Source organism: Stigmatopora argus, chromosome 19 (assembly GCF_051989625.1).
Source record: "Stigmatopora argus isolate UIUO_Sarg chromosome 19, RoL_Sarg_1.0, whole genome shotgun sequence".
In the NCBI taxonomy this organism is placed as follows: domain Eukaryota; kingdom Metazoa; phylum Chordata; class Actinopteri; order Syngnathiformes; family Syngnathidae; genus Stigmatopora; species Stigmatopora argus.
Window position 1 is genome coordinate 3,278,575 of NC_135405.1, and position 20,767 is coordinate 3,299,341.

Sequence of the window (20,767 nt, forward strand, 5' to 3'; positions counted from 1 at the left end):
GACACTGTACACCAGTGACATCACCTGATAACAACCGTACTCTTCTGGCCAACAGAAAAATGGGATTTAAACTGTTTTTCGCAAATGTTTGTTTATTTTACAAAGACAAGGACTATGAGTTGTGGCTCAGAAAAATTCAATCTATCAAATTCCGCAATGTGCCCTCCAACGTGATAGCGGTCCTTCAAATGTGCAGTCTCTCCTTGCGTGACCGGACGTTTCGTCGAAAGACGTTTGGTCCCCGGACGTTTGGTAGAACGGACGGGCCGTCGACCGGACGTTTGGTCGCCGGGTTCGCTCACTGTTAAATTATGAGAGAGAGAGAGACAGAGAGTTTACTGTTGAAAGCGAGCAACCAGGTAATCTCTCGCTCTCAAAATTATAATCATAAGAGAGAGACAGAGAGAGTCCGTTCTACCAAACGTCCGGTCAACGCCCCGTCCGTTGTACCAAACGTCCGGTCGACCAAACGTCCGGGGACCAAACATCCGGGGACCAAACATCCGGGGACCAAACGTCTTTCGACGAAACGTCCGAGTGCCCTCTCCTTGATGGTTGAAATGCCGATCTCCCGCTCCATTTTTCCCTCACTCGTGAACAAGATCCCAATATAATTAAAGTCCTCCACATGGGGAAGCACCTCATAGCACGCCACCTTTTTCTGACTGAGGACCATGGTCTCAGATTCTGAGGTGCTGATTCACATCCTGACCGCTTCACACAGTTGCGAATCATGCCAGTACAAGTTGGTGATCACGGCCTGATTAAGCGAACAGAACCTCATCATCTGCAAAAGCAGGCATGCAATACTGAGGCCACCAAAACGGACATCTCAACGTGACGGCTGCGTCTAAATATTCTGTCCATAAAAGTTATGAACAGAATCGGTGACATAGGGCAGCCTTGGCGGAGTCTGACACCCACTAGGAACTGATCCAATTTACTGCCGGCTACATGGATCAGGGGTTCCGTTACTCCATACCCCCGGAGTACAACCCCTCCCCAAGACTCCACAGTGGACACGGTGAAACCTGCTTCTGGTGTGACACTGAGCACAGAGAAGAAAAGTGAGGAGTAATGTTCTGACATGACAGATCTCAGTTACTCTCAAGTTGAAATCAGTTTGCATTATTTTATTGCAATGTTTTTCCGTATTCAGATTTGTTTCAAGACTCTTGAATACATTGTTATAATTTGTTTCAAATGTACTGTAATTATTTTCCGTATAAAAATTAAATTTGGTGCTCAAAAATTGCAAATTTGAGTTTGAAAAAAAGGGGATGGTCTTATATTTGGGCAAATAAGGTATATGCAAGTGAATACTTTGAATGGGCCTTGTGTGAAGCTGATTTGTTCCTGGTAAAAATCTCAATTAGTGATTTTTGGTAACATGGGTTCATGCTTGTGGACCAAGTGTTAATCGTGTTACAAAATGTCTTTTTTCCACAATCTTGTGGCGTGAAACAAACATTTTTAGGTTTATCTGAAATGTTTTTTAGTTCCTCCATAAAGTAGATTAGTGCTCCCCTTCAATTCTCAGAACGTGTCCAACCTGACCTTAAAGCAGTTCAACTTCTTCCATCTTTAATCCGCAGTGCAGCAGTTAGGTCAGCCCTTAAATTGCTGCAGAGGTAACTGTGAGGTCAGCCAGTACAAGATGAGCAATCCGTCCTGATCCTCAACTTCACTGGCACACTGTATACACTTTCTAATGATGTTCCTCTGTTCAATGCAATTGACTACAGTAATTCCTTAACATATGAGTGCCCCAACATACAAGCCATTTGAAATACGAGTAAAATTCTGAGCAAATATTTGCCTTGAGATAAGAGACAAATTTTGAGATACGACCATACTAGACAGCCAGGTGGCCGAGATGCAAGAAGCTGCTTATGATTTCATCTTTCTCGCCGAATCTCCCTTGTGTAAAGATATGTAGGAACACTGGGGGGAGGGTTTCATTCTTTCCATGTTTTTGCATTAGTCAGTGCAGAATTAAGGGGAAAACAATGGGTCCAAAGCAAGCAGGTGCAATGAAGGGTAGTGCAAAGAAAGGGCGTATGATGACAATCGATATTAAGCACGGACTAATCAAAAAACATGAGTGGTGTATGCGTGACGGAGCTGGCTCGCCAATACGAGACGAGCACCCGGACAAGTGGGCGTGCGTTATCCTTATGTGAGGACATTTTTTTGGTGTTTTTCAGAGGGTGGGAATTAATTAATTTGTATTTAGTTCATTTCTATGGGAAACGTTGATCTGAGATACGAGTAAATCGACATGCAAGCTTGGTCGCGGAACGCATTAAGCTCGTATCTCAAGGTATTACTGTACTTTCTTCATGGCTAAAAGTGGGTTAGTTTTTCTTTCTAATTGAAACATTCTCATTTAAATCCAGGTTTCTTAACCATAACCTCTTAACCGGACCTTCGTCTGAGGCAGTTTTTAAGCTACTAAAAATGAGATAATCTTATGGTGTATTGACACCTCCCCAAAACCGAAAAAGTTTGTTGTGCCACCTTTTGGGCCAAACAGGCGTTTCGAGCCCTCACAAGAGATGTGGTCTCAGTTCGCCTCTAAGCGAACACTGGTGCGAGTTAGCGGTATGTTGGCATGGAGCGAGGAGCTGGCAGAATTAACAGCCATTGACGATTGACAAACTCGCTATTGAATCATCTCATCTCATTTTATCAACCGCTTTATCCTCACTAGGGTCGTGGGGGGTGCTGGAGCCTATCCCAGCTGACTTTGGGCCAGAGGCGGTGGACACCCGGAATTGGTGGCCAGCCAATCACAGGGCACAAGGAGACAAACAACCATCCACGTTCACACTCATACCTTGGAGCAATTTAGAGTGTCCAATCAGCCTACCATGCATGTCATTTGTTTTCTACTAATTAGAATAACCTTGATATACACAACACATTGAATACAAGCTAGTTTTGAAATTAGAAGCCAGTATAACCTTTTGTTCAACAAATATTAAATCTGGAGGATGGGTAGTGAAAAATGGCTGCAATAGCTCAATGTTTTTAAAGTGACAATCTGCTTTGGCAGGCCACCCATAATGATGCAACAGTTTGTCCCCTGGCCTGTGAGTTTTCCATCTGTGGTCTATAACCATCAAGGCATGTCTTTTCAGGCTTACTTCTGTGTTTCATAGTTTCATGCATTACTCCAAATCATTCTGCTAACTGACACAGCCAGCATGACACAATTTTTCTAGTGTCAGCTATTGTTTCCTTTAAAGCTTCTGAGCGGTGACATAGAAGACATGCTTCTGCATACGTGGGTCAGCAAAAAAAGTAGGGAGCTTTCGTGTGTTAACGTGTTACACATGTACAAATGAACTAAGTTCTCTAACTGGGTGGGTGGAATTGTGGCCTGCTGTGAAACTGAAAATGAGTTACTGAATGCAACAATGTTTTTATTTCAGTGGTTTTATAAAAGCTTCAGTATTGCATTTTAAGTGGAGCCAAAGAGCACTTTTCAATTTCTGTCTGTTTTGTCTTGGACATTTTTCCATCTGAAAGTTAGACTTTTAGTTAAAATAACAATGAATAGATCTGATTTTGGAACAGTGGTCAACTCGCAGCTTGGATTTTAATTCATTGTACCACGGAAAATATTGGGAAATTCATTCATTCATTCGTTTTCTGAACCGCTTTATCCTCTTTTGGGTTGTGGGGGGTGCTGGAGCCTATCCTAGCTGACTTCGGGCCACAGGGCACAATGAGACAGACATCCTTTCACTCACACACTCATCCCTAGGGGCAATTTAGAGTGTCCAATCAGCCTACCATGCATGTTATTGGAATGTGTTGGAAAACCGGACTACCCGGAGAAAACCCACACAGGAGAACATACAAACTCCACACAGGTGGACCGATCTGAATTGGAACCCAGGACCCTAGAGCTGTGAGGCCAACGCGCTAACCACTCATCCGCGGGGCCGCCTAACATAAACTTGCTTACTAAAATAAAACGTAATGCAAAAATCTGGGAAAAGTAACAAAGTAACATTTTAAAGAGAAATACAAACTTACTGGGGGAAACATGAGGGTATGAGGAGATACTCGGGACGATGAACTGAACAGGGCATAGGCCGACAAAAACGGAAGATCTGACCTGGCTAAGGCAATGACAAATGGTTTAAATCAGTGGTTCTTAACCTGGGTTTGATCGAACCTCAGGGGTTCGGTGAGTCGGTCTCAGGGGTTTGGTGGAGCCTCTGCCGCGGAGGTCAAGACACATCGACTCATCATGTCTATTCAGGATAACATGCCCCGCTTGACCATCACTGGCTGCAGATGATCACGTGACATTGCTTTGCCAATCAGTGCTGCGAGGAATTTATATATCTTGAATTTGAAGAAAAAAAAAACATATCTCATTTTACACTGAAGTAGGGTTCGATGAATGTGCACATGAAACTGGTGGGGTTCGGTAGCTACAACTAGGTTAAGAACCACTGGTTTAAACAGAGAGTGGTTGACGAAACAACTAGAAACGGGTGGGTGACATGAGAGGCAGGCATTGGCTGAGGACACAAGAGGGCAGATCAGAAGAGGCGAAATCACACAGAGGAAAAAAATCCTAGAACAAATTACAAACCCAAAATAAACCCCAAAAGCACACAGACCTAACAGTATTCTAATGTAGTTTTTTTGTCACCTAAGCTTGAATACATTAAATTCCTTGTTATTTTAAATCCGCTCCCTCCATGCTACATTATTATCAGCGGGGTGATGTCATCACAGAAGTGTTATAACTCGGTCCTTCTCTCCAGCTAATATCCTTGACACATTTATGCCCCCTGAGAGTGAGAGAGACTTGCAGTTTCGTGATTCATCAAGAGACAGGCTCAAAAAAGATGTCTGCTTCCTAGGGTATAGTGCTAATAAGTGAAGGAATGTCATCTGAAATTGAAAGCAGTATTATGTGACTTACATTACTTAAAGGTGGTCCAAATATAGTTTTGTTTTGTTCTTTCTTCATTTGCATTTGTCGTGTCGCAATTAAATAAGATAAGTCCTGTAAAGATGCACAGATTGAGAACAATTTAGTGCATCTGAATTGATAAATTCTAAGAATAATCTCTTTTTTACCACCTCGGACGGATTTTTGGGGCCCCTCCCGCTATACATACGTATATATATGTCAGTAGCTATTTGGCACGATTCCAACTTCCTTACGACAGTAATCCCTCGAATATCGCGGCTTCACTACATAGCGGATTTTTAGTAAAGTAAAATATATAAATATATTTTTTTTAAAGTTCATAAAAATGTGAAAATCCATGCTGAAACTCGCAAGCATTAACCGCAATAATCAAGGGATTACTGTAATTCCTTTTCTTTAATAATTTGTCTATCCTGAATTGGTCTTTTGCACAGCCACCATGTTTTTAATCACTCTTTTCGGCTCTTTATCAAAATAGAACTCACTTAACTAACCTTTCGTATCTGTTGTTGTTTTTCATATCACAGATTACAGATAATGGGCTGTGTGCAATGCAAGGATAAAGAAGCAACCAAACTCACAGAGGATAGAGACACCAACCTTTCCCAGGCTGCAGGCTACCGCTATGAGCCTGAGCCCATGCCACAGCACTACCCCAGCTTCGGGGTCACGGCTATCCCCAACTACAACAACTTCCACACACCTATCGGGCAAGGGGTGGCTGTTTTTGGTGGGATCTGCACTTCTAATACTGGAACCCTCAGGACCCGTGGTGGCACAGGTAACGTCTTAAAAGAATAGTTCGCGCTTGAAGCATAGCCCTTAGCCCTCCAACCCACTGAAATCGATACAAACGCTGACGTGATCTGTGTGCATTTTATTTTTCAAGCCCCATAACTTGGTGATTTAATCACTTACGTGGTACCCTTAAAATTATCTTTTGAAAAATGGGTTCGATGAGAAACAAAAATTTCCGTCACGTGATAATGTCCGCGTCGGTTGTTTCTAAGTGGACATCACGTATCTGGCTTCTCCTTTCGAAACGAGCACGACAAACCACTAAAATCTCGAAAAGATGCTCAGACTCACATTAATGGTCGCCGAGGTAGGCGACCTAATGTTTCGTTTCCTCGAGCAGGTATGTATGGCCGAAGTCTCCTCAAACTGGTTTACATTAAAGTAAAAGTAAAGTAACCAACACAAAATTTAGATTCTACCGAGCTGGTATCTAGTTACTGAGTGTAGTGATAGATTGCTGTGTGAGATTGAGATGCTGTGATGCCAGCTGGCGGCAAAAATTGTTGTACCCATTGCCGGGCTGCTACGCGCTGCGGTGTCAGACATTTAATTTAAAAAATAAGCATCTGTTGGCCATGGTCCTACGTATGTGTGGACGTAAGTCGAGCAGGTCGTAAGTCGGTTACGTTTATTTATTTTTATGTATGTGCAATGTGGAATTTATATATGCATTAATGCTAAAGTCCAGATTTGATCAAAATAACTGGTAGATGTTCATGCTACTTTTAAAAAATTATTTGTGCAGGAGTCACCCTGTTTGTGGCACTTTATGACTATGAAGCAAGGACAGAAGATGACCTCAGTTTTAGAAAAGGAGAAAGATTCCAGATTATCAACAGCACGTAAGTCACCACAGCTTCTTTTCATAAATAATGTCCATTTTCATTTATGAGGTCAAATAGTTTTCATTATCTGTAATGAACAAGAGACAAAAAAATTAGCTTTTCTTCCTTTGAAAAATAAAACAATGTACAATAAATCAGTTTACTCCATGGTGGGTGTTGCCTGTGAAATTGAAGTCAGCTTTCCTACAATTGTGATTAGTCCAAGTTATTTGGTTATATATATATATATATATATATATATATATATATATATATATATATATATATATATATATATATATATATATATATATATATATATATATATATATATATATATATATATCATTAAATACATGAATGTCGATCGTCTAACTTATTCCCCAAATTGAGCAAACCTAAATGAAATACTTTGATACGAATCCTTATACATGATGTGCTTTGTTTCACATGATAATTTAGTGCACACTTTGAATCTTTGATAATATGCTGTTCTGAAAGAATTGAACAAACTCTCTTTCTGCGATAACTGACCTAAGTCTCGCACATCACACAACCCCATGTAACCACTTACTGCCAACTGGTTTCCCTTAGTTCTCTCTAGATCAGACATGCATATGTATTGCAGTCTGCAAATCCTCTAATTTGATGAGTTGTTCCATTTTATTCTTTGCCCCAAACTGAAATCATTTTGCTTTGGTAAGTCCATGGGTACGATTGGGTAGGATAAGTGGATTATATATATATATATATCAATATATATGTATATATATATATATTTATATATATATATATATATATATATATATATATATATATATATATATATATATATATATATATATATATATATATATATATATATATATATATATATATATATATATTCCTGGAATCAGACTTTATGTTCTTGTTTTTTTTAAACTCTCAGTCAAAAAAGGCTCTTGGTTTGCTTGATCGGCTGGAACAAAAATCTGCATCTAAATGGGCCATTGAGCACTTATTTGGACAGCCCTGCTGTATAATACGTAAAGTATTACAGGTACAGCATATGAAGCTTATAGTCTGGGTGGTTGTTTTAAACCATTTGGTTATGATACTTAATTTTAAAAGAAAACCCATTTTAGTGTAATTTGATACAAGATGGCCAGGTTTGATTTTTTGGCATTTTTCCCCATTATCATTTATTGCTTGATTCTCCATCCCTTCAAAATATTATCAACAACTCAGCTTCATCTCTGGATGCTGCTTTCAACCCCAAGTGGATTCTGCCCCATTTGGGAACAGTTCTCATTTTGGCTTTTGTTTATTTAAACAGTATTTCTTCAGGCAATGATATGAATACACTTGCATGGTAAAGTGAATGAATGCATGAGTGATTCATCTGGATAACAAAGGTCCTGTGTTTAATTATTCTCATCACAAGACAACAAGGGAGAGAGAATAAGAATCGATTCAAAGACATGAGTGAGCCTCTTTGTTTACTCCACTTGCTACTTTCAGTCATAATCTGCATGAAACCATTGCTTTAATGGGGTTTGCTTCTGGAGACGAAACATCTGACAGACCCAGGCCACTGTTCAGTGCTGCGCCATACAAAAACATTCACACCACACAACATAAACAGACCCTCCCTGTGTTGGTTGGTACAGAATACAGAATACAAGAGTCTCAGACCTATGGTGTTCCTCCTTGAAACAAGTCAGTTTATTCTGGGTCATTTGTACACATGGAATCCCCAATTATGGCATTACAGTGGTACCTCGAGATACGAACTTTGTTCCGGGACTGAGCTCGTATGTTGATATTCTCGTAACTCGAATGAACGTTTCCCATTGAAATGAACTAAAAACAAAATAATTCGTTCCAACCCTCTGAAAAAAGACCAAAAACAGGATATTGGATTGGAAATAAATGTTTTATTTCTTCTAATCGCTATCTATTAACAAAGTAACACATAACTAGTGGTTTAATATACTAAAATGTGTTTAATAGAACTAAAATTAGACGGATTTCGCAGAGGGTAGAGCGAGGGACATAGAGGGAGGCGTGGGGGGGTCAGCGGGGTTTACTTTTTGCACCGGTGAATCATAATATAACATAAACAAATTTAAATGAACTTGGATTACGATGCAGACACACTCAAAAATAAGTTTAATCTAACCTTACACTAAACTTAATTCTAATTTTGTTTTACATTTTTATACCATTCTTCCGGCCGGGTTGGCTCTGTTTGCCCCGCCTCCAACCTGACTTTTAGTATCGATGGGCTGGTTGGTGTTGAATTCCCTTCAAAATATTCCGAAAATGATGCATACAAATGTCCTCACAATAGGATAACGCACGACCACTTGCCAACAAGAAGTAGTCTTGAATTAGCGATCGCTCCGCCAACATGAGCTAACAGGCTAAAGGGAAAAAACACTGAAAAAAATGCAACGCTCCGCCCAGTGCTCGCAGAGACATTACAAAGAGAGAGTTGCGACCAGAAATATTACACAAGGAGTTGCGGAGCCAGTGCCCCTGATGTTCTTATGAGCAGCCAACGAGAAGTAATATCTACCTCGTATTAGCGATCGCTACCGGATTCGCGCTGAGTGACGGAAAAAAAACACTGAAAAAATGCAACGCTCCGCCCAGTGCTCGTAGATATCAGTTATACACTAAAGAGATGTGGCAAAAAAGACAGTCCGCTACAATGATAAACAGCCTCTCGTGTCTTAGCCACCTGGCTTTCTCAACTCGAATTTTTTCCCGTATCTAGAGATAATTATTTGCTAGAAATTTTACTCATGTCTCGAAATGCTCGTATGTAAGGGTGCTCGTACGTCGAGGTACCACTGTATTTGGCATGCATGAAATTTCTATTACCTTTCCTTGTTAATTTGCTACTCTTGACCTGCTAATCTGTCTTCAAAAACACTCACGTAGGCATACCCAAGAATTACTATTTAAAAGGACCGACAACACCTAGTAGAAATGACCTTCATATCATCTCTCTCTCATCTCATTTTCTAAATCGCTTTATCCTCATTAGGGTCGCGGGGGTGCTGGACCCTTAGTTTGGTTTTGCAATTTTGCGGTCCCCATGCGGGCTGGCCGACTAACTTTTTGTTAGGTGTTCTGGCCCATGGCTGGTGTTGACACTTATGGAGTGGGCTTCTGCGATACGTTTGCATGCTTTTGCCCAAGTGGCAAAGGAGCTCGGATGTGTAACGTCCTAACCCGTGGACGCTGATCAGCAGGTGTGGATTTCTCGACCACCTGAGTCCTTGCTATGGTTGGGTTTTGCCTTTTGTTCTCCTGCCAACTTGCCCGAGCAGTCGCAGGCACTTTCCTGGTCCCTAGCCCCATGAACCCGCCTGGGACTGGAAGACTGGGTACTGAGAGTGATTGGCTGGCTGTCGGATGGTTTGTCTGCCAGCAGCTAGGTTGTTATTCTGCAACGAAAACAAACTTTTAGAGGTTAGGGTTAGAATTTTTCTTATTTGGTTAAAATTTGTATTAAAAAATGAAGTAAATATTTTGGTAGCATTATCTGATTAATTTATGCAACAATCGATTTATTGGCATTAGCTTTCCGGTAGATATACAGTACAAACGTTGATTCATTCATTTTCTGTACCGCTTATCATCACAAGGGTCACGGGGAGTGCTTGTACCCTATCCCAGCCAACTGTGGTTACCAGGTGGGGGACACTGATTTTGTGCCTTTGAACCTTATACTCATCACCAGAAACATGTTAACTTAATTGTCAGTTTTTCTAGTTAAATTGATGTTGTTTGGTAAATCCTGCTTTAACTCCATTTATGTTCCTTTGTTAACAAAACTATTAGGGATTTGACCCCATCGTTTTATGTTTGAAGTTTTTGTTTTTAACATGTCCATTTTCTTAATAACCCAGAGTGGGAAAAACATTAGCTGATAAAAATAATTGTAACATGATGAATATTCTATTTTTAATTGACTTAAAGCTGCTAGCTCTGGTTCTAGCAATCCTGCACACAGTTCGACTATAAAATTAAGCAAAGTAGCCTCAAAGTCTAAAACAGACTGATGCAGGGCTGGGCAATAAGACTACACAGAACAGAGTCCAATCAGTGTCTGTCGAGCTGAGCAACAATTCTAAAACCACTTTCACAAATAGCAGCACTGTCATCCAAAACGGAAATGCTGCTATTAAAAAAGAATGTTTTTTAAAGTAAATGTGGGCGACTCTAGACCATATAAAGTGTCAGTCAATCAGGATGTATATTATACAACAACATGTCAAGTGGCACAAAGTATGGCAGTTCGTGAGAAGTAGAGTTTATAACAAGCTGTTCTTCTAATCATTTTGAACTATACTCTTTATTCCAGTGAAGGGGACTGGTGGGACGCACGCTCGCTAACCACGGGTGGCAGTGGTTACATCCCTAGTAATTACGTGGCTCCAGTGGATTCCATCCAAGCAGAGGAGTAAGTAGAGCTAGGCACATTGTTTTTGCACTGCATGCCGGTGAGAGTTAAAGTGTAAATTACAAAGAAAATACCAAATGTAGCTATTTGTTGTTTGCATACTCAGTATTCACTACATAATATTCCTTGAGATTCTTAGTGCAAACAGTTGCTCCCAGTGGGTCAAAGAAATAAGAAATTTCTTAGTAACAATATGTTTTCTTAGAATTTCTCCTAAATGTGTAGTTACTAGAAATGTTGAAAGAGATTCCTGAAGAATCCTAGCCCTAAAGAGTGCTCCCTTGAGATCTCTTAAGAACAACTGAGAGGACTTCAAGGTGCCTTAGGAGATCTGTAAAACAGAGAACGCCTTTGACTGTACTGTCTAACTTATAACTATGCCTTTTCTTGCTACTGTCACAATGAAATTTCCCGAATACGGGATGAATAAAGTTATTCAATCCAATCCAATCCAATCCAAAATTGCAGATGGAAAGCACAAGAGAGCTATTCACTGACACACAACAATCTCATCTCATCTCATTTTCGGAACCGCTTTATCCTCATTAGGGTCGCGGGGGGTGCTGGAGCCGGTACTCGGCCGTTTGGTCGCCGGACGTTTGGTCGCCCGGACGTTTGGTCGCCCGGACGTTTGGTCGCCGGACGTTTGACAACATGACAGAGTTTACTGTTGAAACCAGCTCTCAAAATTATATTCATGAGAGAGAGAGTTTAATATCTAAATATTTACTGTTGAAACCAGCTCTCAAAATTATATTTACCCGGGCGACCAAACGTCCGGGCGACCAAACGTCCGGTGAACAAACGTCCGGCGACCAAACGTCCGGTCGCGGCTGGAGCCTATGCCAGCGGACTCCGGGCCAAAGGTGGGGGACACCCTGAATCGGTGACCAGCAGATCGCAGGGCACAAGGAGACGGACAACCACGCACACTCACACCCATATTTAGGGGAAATTTAAAGTGTCCAATCAGCCTACTATGCATGTTTTCGGAATGTGGGAGGAAACCGGAGTACCTGGAGGAAACCCACAAAGGAGAACATCCAAACTCCACACAGGTGGAAGTGACCTGAATTTGAACCCAGGACCCCAGAGTTGTGAAGCCGACGCGCTACACTAAAACAATATTAAACAATTTTAATTAACTTTGCCACTCTTATACTTTGCCCAGTATGAGATAGAGGTGTATAGTTCACCTGCACAGGAGGTTTTATATTTGTGTGCTGAGTGCTAATTACATAATATAATATGACTATCTCTAGATAATAATTGTGTTTTTTTAAAACATTCTGTAGTCTAATTTTAGAGTACTGCTTACTATTCATTTAGCAATAAACATTTATTTATTTCCTTAAAGGTGAGGGTTTTTTGTTGTTTCCCAGTAGGTCTGTCATTTGCGTTGATATACTTTCTCTTCTGATTATAGTTGGTATTTTGGTAAACTGGGCCGAAAGGAGGCTGAAAGACAGTTGCTCTCGACTGGGAACCAACAGGGTACTTACCTTATCCGAGAGAGTGAAACCACAAAGGGTAATTTTCTTTTTTATTTTCTATCTTTAGTTGTGAGTTTACTATTCACAAAGAACTTCACTTGCAAAAACATATTACTTCCTGAAGGTGCCTTTTCCTTATCCATACGGGACTGGGATGACGTTAAAGGCGACCATGTAAAACATTATAAGATCCGCAAGTTGGACAGGGGTGGCTACTACATCACCACCAGAGCTCAGTTTGATTCACTATCGCAGCTGGTTCAGCACTACTCAGGTATGTTAGCTCTTTTGTTGATATTAAGGCTTAGTTCTTGAGTTTTACATACCAAGAGTTTGAGCTTTTGTTGTCAATATGTGCCCTGCGATTGGTTGGAGACCTGTCCAGGGTTTAACGGTCCTCTGGCTCACCTGTGAGCCTAATTTAGATAAGTGGCATAAAAAATGGAAAGATGGTGGATTTCGTCCAGCCAGGCAGTAAAAATAAAAATGATGAAACTCACAAACTTATTTAACATTCTTAGTAAGTCTACAACATAGTATCACATTACACTAATCAAAGAACTGAACCAGGTTTACAAAAACTATCATTTGCAAGATACAGTGGTACCTCGAGATACGAGCGTAATGCGTTCCGGGACTGAGCTCATATGTCGATTTACTCGTAACTCAAATGAACGTTTCCCATAGAAATGAACTGAAAACAAATTAATTCGTTCCAACCCTCTGAAAAAACAACAAAAAGAGGATATTGGATTGTAAATTGTTTTTTATTTGTTCTAATTCGCCATCTATTAACAAAGTAACAAATAACTAGTGGTTTAATAGTACTAAAATGTGTTTAATAGTACTAAAATTTGATGGATTTCACGGAGGGGAGAGAGAGGGGGACAGAGAGAGAGGGGAGGAGAGAGGGGGTAGACTTTTTGCATGGCAACACGCTCATAACATAACATAAACAAATTTAAATGAATTTGGATTACGATGCAGACAATCAAAAATAAGTTTAATCTAACCTTGCTATAACTGACCCTATTTCTAATTTTGTTTTAAATGTTTATACCTTTCTTCTCCTGGGTTGGCTCTATTTGCTCCGCCTCCACCCTGACTTTCAGATGCAACCTATCGAGGGTTGTTTGCTTTTGTCTTCCCTTCACAATATTCCCAAAATGATGCACACAAATGTCCTCACTATAGGATAACGAGAAGTAGTATATACTCCTCTCATATTAGCGATCGCTCCGCCATTCGCACTGACTAACGGGGAAAAACAAACACTGAAAAAAATGCAACGCTCCGCCCAGTGCTCGTAGAGACATTACATGAGGGTGTTGCGGGGAGAAAGACAGTGCCCATGATTTTCTTATGAGCAGCCTCTTGCGTCTGCTGTATGCCCGTATATCAAAAATTGTCTCGTATCTCAAGATAAATATTTGCTCAAAATTGTATCCGTATCTCAAATTGCTCGTATGTCGGGGCACTCGTATGTCGAGGCATTACTGTATATAGTAAAACCACATATTGAATTTTCCCTGTGCATGTATGCTGTAAAATACAGTAATACCTTGAGATACGAGCTTAATGCGTTCCGGGACAGAGCTTGTATGTCAATTTACTCGTATCTCAAATCAATTTTTCCCATAGAAATGAACTAAATACTAATTAATTCGTTCCCACCCTCTAAAAAACACAAAAAAACAAGATATTATAATGGAAATACATCTTTTGATTGGTTCTAATTCACCAATTACTCACAAAGTAATAAATACCTACCTAGTGGTTATGATATTCAATACTAAAATGTGACATTACTCGGTATAGACATAAAGCGCGACGAGAGAGACACAGAGAGAAAGGACAGTAGAGAGACTTGACAGATGTGCTTGTAATATAACCTAAACTTTAAATTTAACTTCAATGAACTTAGATTACTATACACACATAAAAATATGTTTTAATCTTACGTTACACAACATTTAAACCATCTTGTGCAATAACCAAGGCAAAGATGTTAATGTATTTCACTTCGGTTTTCGGGGCGGAACTTCCTGCTTCTCTATGCCTCAGAACAGAGTGTTTCCCAGTTCTTTTTTAAAAATGATCGAACCAGCCACAACTTCTTTTGAAGGGTTCAGCTGGTGTCAAAGAGTCCCCTTTTTCAGATGCATGGTTTACTTTCAAGTCCATGCAGATTCCGCTGGCTTTTTCGCATATTATGTCTTGGTCACGCTATCTCCCGCTAACTGTTTATCTTTTATCCATATTAAAAGAAGGCTCTCCATCTCGTTATGAATGTCACTGCACAATTTGGAAATTATGGTTAGTCCTTTGGAAGGCTTAATATCCTTCTGCTTAAGGATAGTAAATATTGTCGAAGTACTCCTCTCGTATTGGCGAGCCACCTCAGCCACGCGTACACCACTCTGATGTTTTTCGATTATTTCGTGCTTAATATCGATTGTCATCATACGCTTTTTCTTCTCACCACACGTCATTCCACTGGCTTGCTAAGGACCCATTGTTTTTACCTTAATTCTGCACCGATTAACGCAAAAAAACCGCAAAAAATGCAACCTGTACGCTCAGTGCTTGTAGTTAGCTTTACGCGACGGAGATGTGGCAAGAAAGACAGTACGCTGTTATCATAAGCAGCCTTTCGCGGATTCGGCCACCAAGCTGTCTCGTATCCTCGTATCTCGCAAATATTAAAAATATATGTATATATATGTATCTGTGTCTGTGTCACAGAATGTTGCAGAACCGTATGGCATTAGGATGTGATGATAAAAACTTTTTGTTGTGCTTTCATTTGTCACTGTTCTTTTCTTCTCTTCTGTTCATTTATCAGTGCAACCTTTTTATGTCTTTGTGGCATAGGAAATTCATTCTCCATTTTCTTTCATCATCACTAGATGCACACAGGTGTCAGAACACAGATTTCTGCCTCAATGGCTTATTCTAATACTCTGCATATATATCTTCAATGAATCAGCTTTTATTTTACTCATGTGACCTGAAGAATCAAAATGAATAATCATAGTGCATTTTAGAACAGCCTTGACTGTAACTACCCACTTGTGAATTAAAACAGCAAATTCAAACATTGAAAATAATTATACAGTGGTACCTCAACATACGAGCACCCCGAGATACAAGCATTTTGAGATACGAGTAAAAAGCAAATAATTATCTCTAGATACAAGACAATTTTCGAGACACGAGTAAAATTTCGAGCAAAGAATTATCTCTAGATACGAGACAAATTTCGAGATACAAGTAAGCCAGGTGGCCAAGACATGAGAGGCTGTTTATGATTTTAGCGCACTGTCTTTTTTGCCGCATCTCTTTCATATATAACAGATATCTACGAGCACTGGGCGGAGCTTTGCATTTTTTCAGTGTTTTTTTTCCCCGTCACTCAGCGCGAATGGCGGAGTGATCGCTATTACGAGGGGTATATATTACTTCTCGGGCAAGTGGTTGTGCGTTATCCTATTGTGAGGACATTTGTGTGCATCATTTTCAGAATATTTTGAAGGGAATACAAAAGCAAACAGCCCATCGATAGTGAAAGTCAGGTTGGAGGCGGGGCAAACAGAGCCAACCCTGACGGAAGAAGAAAGGTATAAAAATGTAAAACAAAATTAGAATTAAGTTTAGTTTAAGGTTAGATTAAACTTATTTTTCAGTGTGTCTGCATCGTAATCCAAGTTCATTTAATTTTTTTTATGTTATATTACGATTCACCAGTGCAAAAAGTCACCCCGCCCCGCTCTATGTCCCTCTCTCTACCCTCTGTGAAATCCGTCTAATTTTAGTTCTATTAAACACATTTTAGTAATATTAAACCACTAGTTACGTGCTACTTTGTTAATAGATGGCGAATTAGAAGAAATATCTTTTTTTTGTTTTTCCAGAGGGTTGGAACGAATTAATTTGTTTTTAGATGGGAAACGTTCGTTCGAGTTACGAGAATATCGACATAGGAGCTCAGTCCCGGAATGAATTAAGCTCGTATCTCGAGGTACCACTGTAACTAAAATTATCACAATTATATTGAGTGCAAGCCACCTGATGGTGTAGTGGTTCACTCGCCTGACTTTGGCCTGACAGGTGCGGTTTCGATTCCCGCTGGTGGTGGTATGATTGAGTGCAAATGGCCGTTTGTCCCTAAGCGTGCCCTACGGCTGACTGGCGACCAGTCTAGAGTGTAGTCTGGCTTTCGCCCGAGGTCATCTTGGATAGGCTGTGGCAACCCCCCGACCCTTACGAGGATGTACGGTACGGAAGATGAATGAAGATGAATGATATTGAGTGCATTTGGCTCGGTTTCATGAAATCATTCATTTTCTAGGTCAGATGAATAATGTGCCTCTGGGGGGAGCCAAGTGTTTGCTTTGTGATAGCAAAACTCTTGTGATGACCAACCCTGAAACAGAAAAAAGGCCTTTAATGGAGAACAATTGATTCAACAGATATGAAATCGTTATCTCTCCAACCCATCATCCTGACCCACTGCATTTCAAGGAAAAGCTTTGTTTTTCATTTGCTTTGGATAGAGTTCACATATTAGCAGGTTTTATGACAGGACCAACGTGCACAGAGCACCTAATTAGCATGCCATTGGCCCAGATGGGCTTTGACAGCCGGCTAAGCACCCTCACAGTTGAAACTCACGTCTTTATCTCATCTTAACTTCCCCATGCAAACACTATAGTGACTGAACACAACAGAGTGGATTTTTGCACAAATTCGGCTGTAATCTACTGGTTTAATCAATAACAAGCAAACAAGAGCTTTCTCTGGAGTGAAACGCAAGACGTTTGATTTCATGAGACAACGTCAACAAAGATAATCGAAGTAAAAGCAGTTAGTTCCTACACTAGCCTAACACGAATGCTTTTCTCTTCTATTGCATAAAGCACTGTTATTATGTTTAACGACTGCTTACGTGTACATTTCTTAGAACCAAGATTATCACTTAACACTACAGCCATAATCGTAAACCATATGGAAGTTAAAAGACCATTAAAAGGGGGTCTTTACCTGCTTTACGACCAAACATATACAATATGGGTGAAAGTGTTGGGACTATTCTCTTACTCAGTCACAGTACTAGAACCGAAACTGAGTGGAAACATGAATTCCAAATTATTTATTTTATAACAAGTATTCCTTAGTTTAGTATCCACACATTTTCAAAAGTCAGCAAGAGAAACGACACATTGTTTTAGTATACATTTTTTTTCAGCGATTTTGAAGCCCAGCCTGACCCGAACCCGAAGTAATGATTGAGATTTTAGGCCCGACCCGACCCGATTTTCGGGTCAGGTTCAGGCTCGGGCTAAAGATTTTACCTCTAATGGGGACTAGAAGGAAGTTGGTGAAATTGCTAGGGAACAGGGCTGAGCTAGAGGTTGACCGAGAAGTGTTTCCCAACCACTGCGCCGTGAGCGACGATCAGGTGTGCTGCAGGGAATTACCTGTTAAGAAACCTTACTTTTTAATATTCTGAGAGAAAATTTGTCATATTACAAGATTTAACTTTAAATATGACGATTAATAAATCCATATTCTAATATTACAAGAGCCCAATCGTAATATTACAATATCAAAGTTATTTTGTTGCTTATTTTTCATGTAATGTGAACTGGACTGGACTTTTGGTGACTTAAAGTCTGGGCGACCACAAAACTGCTTCTCGCGTAATGTAAAAAGGTGAAATTTGGGAATCAGGGGGGCGGCTTATACGTGAGAAATTGTAACATTTAAAAATTTCAAGGCAATTTTCAGGGTGCGGCTTATATGCGAGTAAATACGTACATGTTTCCATAGTGTACGTGTTTCTAATTGTCCCATGTCTGTCTATTTAAATCCTGTGTATTTATCCATTTCTTGTCAGATTGCCCTCTGTTCCTGCCCGTTTCTACACAGCCTTGTTCTGTTCTGTTCCTGCCTCTTCCCATTCAAGTTTTATTTTTGTGAACAAATGTATGTTATTATTAATTACATTACACCAACCTCATTCGATCGACCATGACCGCCTCCTTCCCTGCGTTTGAGTCCAACTCTGCACACCACATGAATCCTTAACACTTGTTTGCTTAAAATGCAGAAGTTCCCCAACGTGAATGTGCGTGGAAACCTTAAACTTAGCATTTTTTTAACAGAACTGAGCTTTTGCATTTTACAGGTTTAAAGGTCCTCAGCCTCAAACTGTGTAAAAACATTAAACTAAATCAATTTTGCAGCAGAATTGATTTTGTTGCAGTTCAGTGTCCGGTCCTGTCCTGTCCTGTTACCTGCCACAAGCTTCCATAGTGTAGTGGTTGTCACATTTGCTTTAGGCTCAAAAGGTCCCTAGTTATAAACTAAGTGGAAACCTTAAACTGAGCATTTTCTAACAAAATGTAGTTTTTTGATCTACAATGTCTGATCCCTTCCAGCCGTGCTCCCCAAGAAATATGAATTACAGTGGTACGTCGTCATACGACCGCTCGTCATACAAAATGCTCGTCTTACGGGGGAAATTTCGATCGAATAATTCGCCCGTGATGCGGTCAAAATTTCGTGATGCGACCAAGCCAGGTGGCCATGGCATTTTTTTTGCATATCTTTCGTGTATAACAATATTTACGAGCACCGGATGAGTTATTCAGACCAGGAAACGCACAACGCGCATGCGCGGGGAAAAGAGGGCTTTCTGGGTAATGAAGTATACTCGTGCACACAACGCCGACAGGCAATGGCACTCAGAATAAAACTTTACCCACAATCAATACGTGGGTAAGCTCAGCTGCTGCATTTCCTGTTATTTTTATCTAATACGAGGAGTATTATATTACTTCTCGTTGGCTGCTCATAAGAACTTCAGGGGCACTGGCTCGCAACAGCATCCCCGGTAGCAACTCTATCATAGGCGCCGTTCGAGGGGATGCGAACACAGATGCTACAAGCTAAAAGGAGCCGCTAGCCAGCACCCCTGAAGCTCCCATGAGCAGCGGAGCGATCGCTGATAAAAGACTGCTGCTCGTTGGCTGCTCATAAGAACATCAGGGGCACTGGCTCGCAAAAGCATCCCCAGTAGCAACTCTATCATAGGCGCCGTTCGAGGGGATGCGAACACAGATGCTACAAGCTAAAAGGAGCCGCTAGCCAGCGCCCCCGAAGCTCCCATGAGCAGCGGAGCGATCGCTGATAAAAGACTGCTGCTCATTGGCAAGTGGTCATGCGTTATCCGATTGTGAGGACATTTGTGTGCATCATTTTCGGAATATTTTGAAGGGAATAGTACGACAGCAAACAGCCCATCGATAGCGAACGTGAGGGTGGAGTGTTTGTTCCGTTTACGAGTGCGTTGTGTGGAAAAAAAAACCCGAAGCCCCCCGCCCCTTTTGTGCCCCTCTCCCCTCGGCGAAATCCGCCCAATTTTAGTTAGATTAAACACTTTATTTCTATTAAACCACTAGTTATGTGTTACTTTGTTAATAGATGGGGAATTAGAAGAAATAAAACATTTTTCCAATCCAATATCCTGTTTTTGGTGTTTTTTCAGAGGGCTGGAACGAATTAATTTTTTTTCCATTCATTTCAATGGGAAACGTCCGCTCGAGTTACGAGAACCTCGTCATACGATCTCAGTCTCGGAACGGATTACGCTCGTATGTCGAGGTACCACTGTACTGGTTTACACAGTGTAGTGGTTATTATAATGTCCTTCACATGCGAAATGTCGCCATCTTCATCTTTTGAACTTAATCTTTTTGTAACAGAAGTTAATCTGTTGCAGTTCTGTGTGTAGTCCTGCTACTTAAGGAATATGAAGCACCTACGTTTCCAATCAAAAGTACTCTGCTCTTGAAAAATGTAAATTGAATTGAATGCTTTTATTGTACAATTATTTTGATTTTTACTCTATTCACTCTATTTTTTTAAGCAGCAGTTAGAAACTAATTCCTTCTTCTTACTCCTGTCGTCACCTCTTTGTACACGTCTTCTATTTTCTATGTTTTGCCAGACCGAGCTGCCGGTCTCTGCTGTCGCTTGGTGGTTCCTTGCCACAAAGGAATGCCGCGCCTTGCTGACCTGTCAGTCAAAACCAAAGATGTGTGGGAGATCCCTCGGGAGTCACTGCAGCTGATAAAGCGTCTCGGGAATGGACAGTTTGGTGAAGTCTGGATGGGTATGGATCCAGCTAATTCCAAAATAAGGGTCTGTATGGAGGAGGGCAGTC

General features: G+C 40.6%; 1 protein-coding gene across 2 annotated transcripts in view; it reads left to right on the top strand.

The window, feature by feature from the left end:
- The window catches only part of fynb (FYN proto-oncogene, Src family tyrosine kinase b), a 37,365-nt gene that overhangs the window by 5,478 nt on the left and 11,120 nt on the right, over positions 1–20,767 (top strand). For both annotated transcript variants that reach the window (XR_013296832.1, XM_077587242.1), the window contains exons 2-7: positions 5,491–5,744; positions 6,507–6,603; positions 10,946–11,044; positions 12,471–12,574; positions 12,662–12,811; positions 20,552–20,716. Coding sequence is in view for 1 of the 2 variants with exons in the window: in XM_077587242.1 (XP_077443368.1) it covers positions 5,501–5,744; positions 6,507–6,603; positions 10,946–11,044; positions 12,471–12,574; positions 12,662–12,811; positions 20,552–20,716 (859 nt within the window). In the remaining variant the exon portion in view is untranslated. The remainder of the gene's footprint in view (positions 1–5,490; positions 5,745–6,506; positions 6,604–10,945; positions 11,045–12,470; positions 12,575–12,661; positions 12,812–20,551; positions 20,717–20,767) is intronic.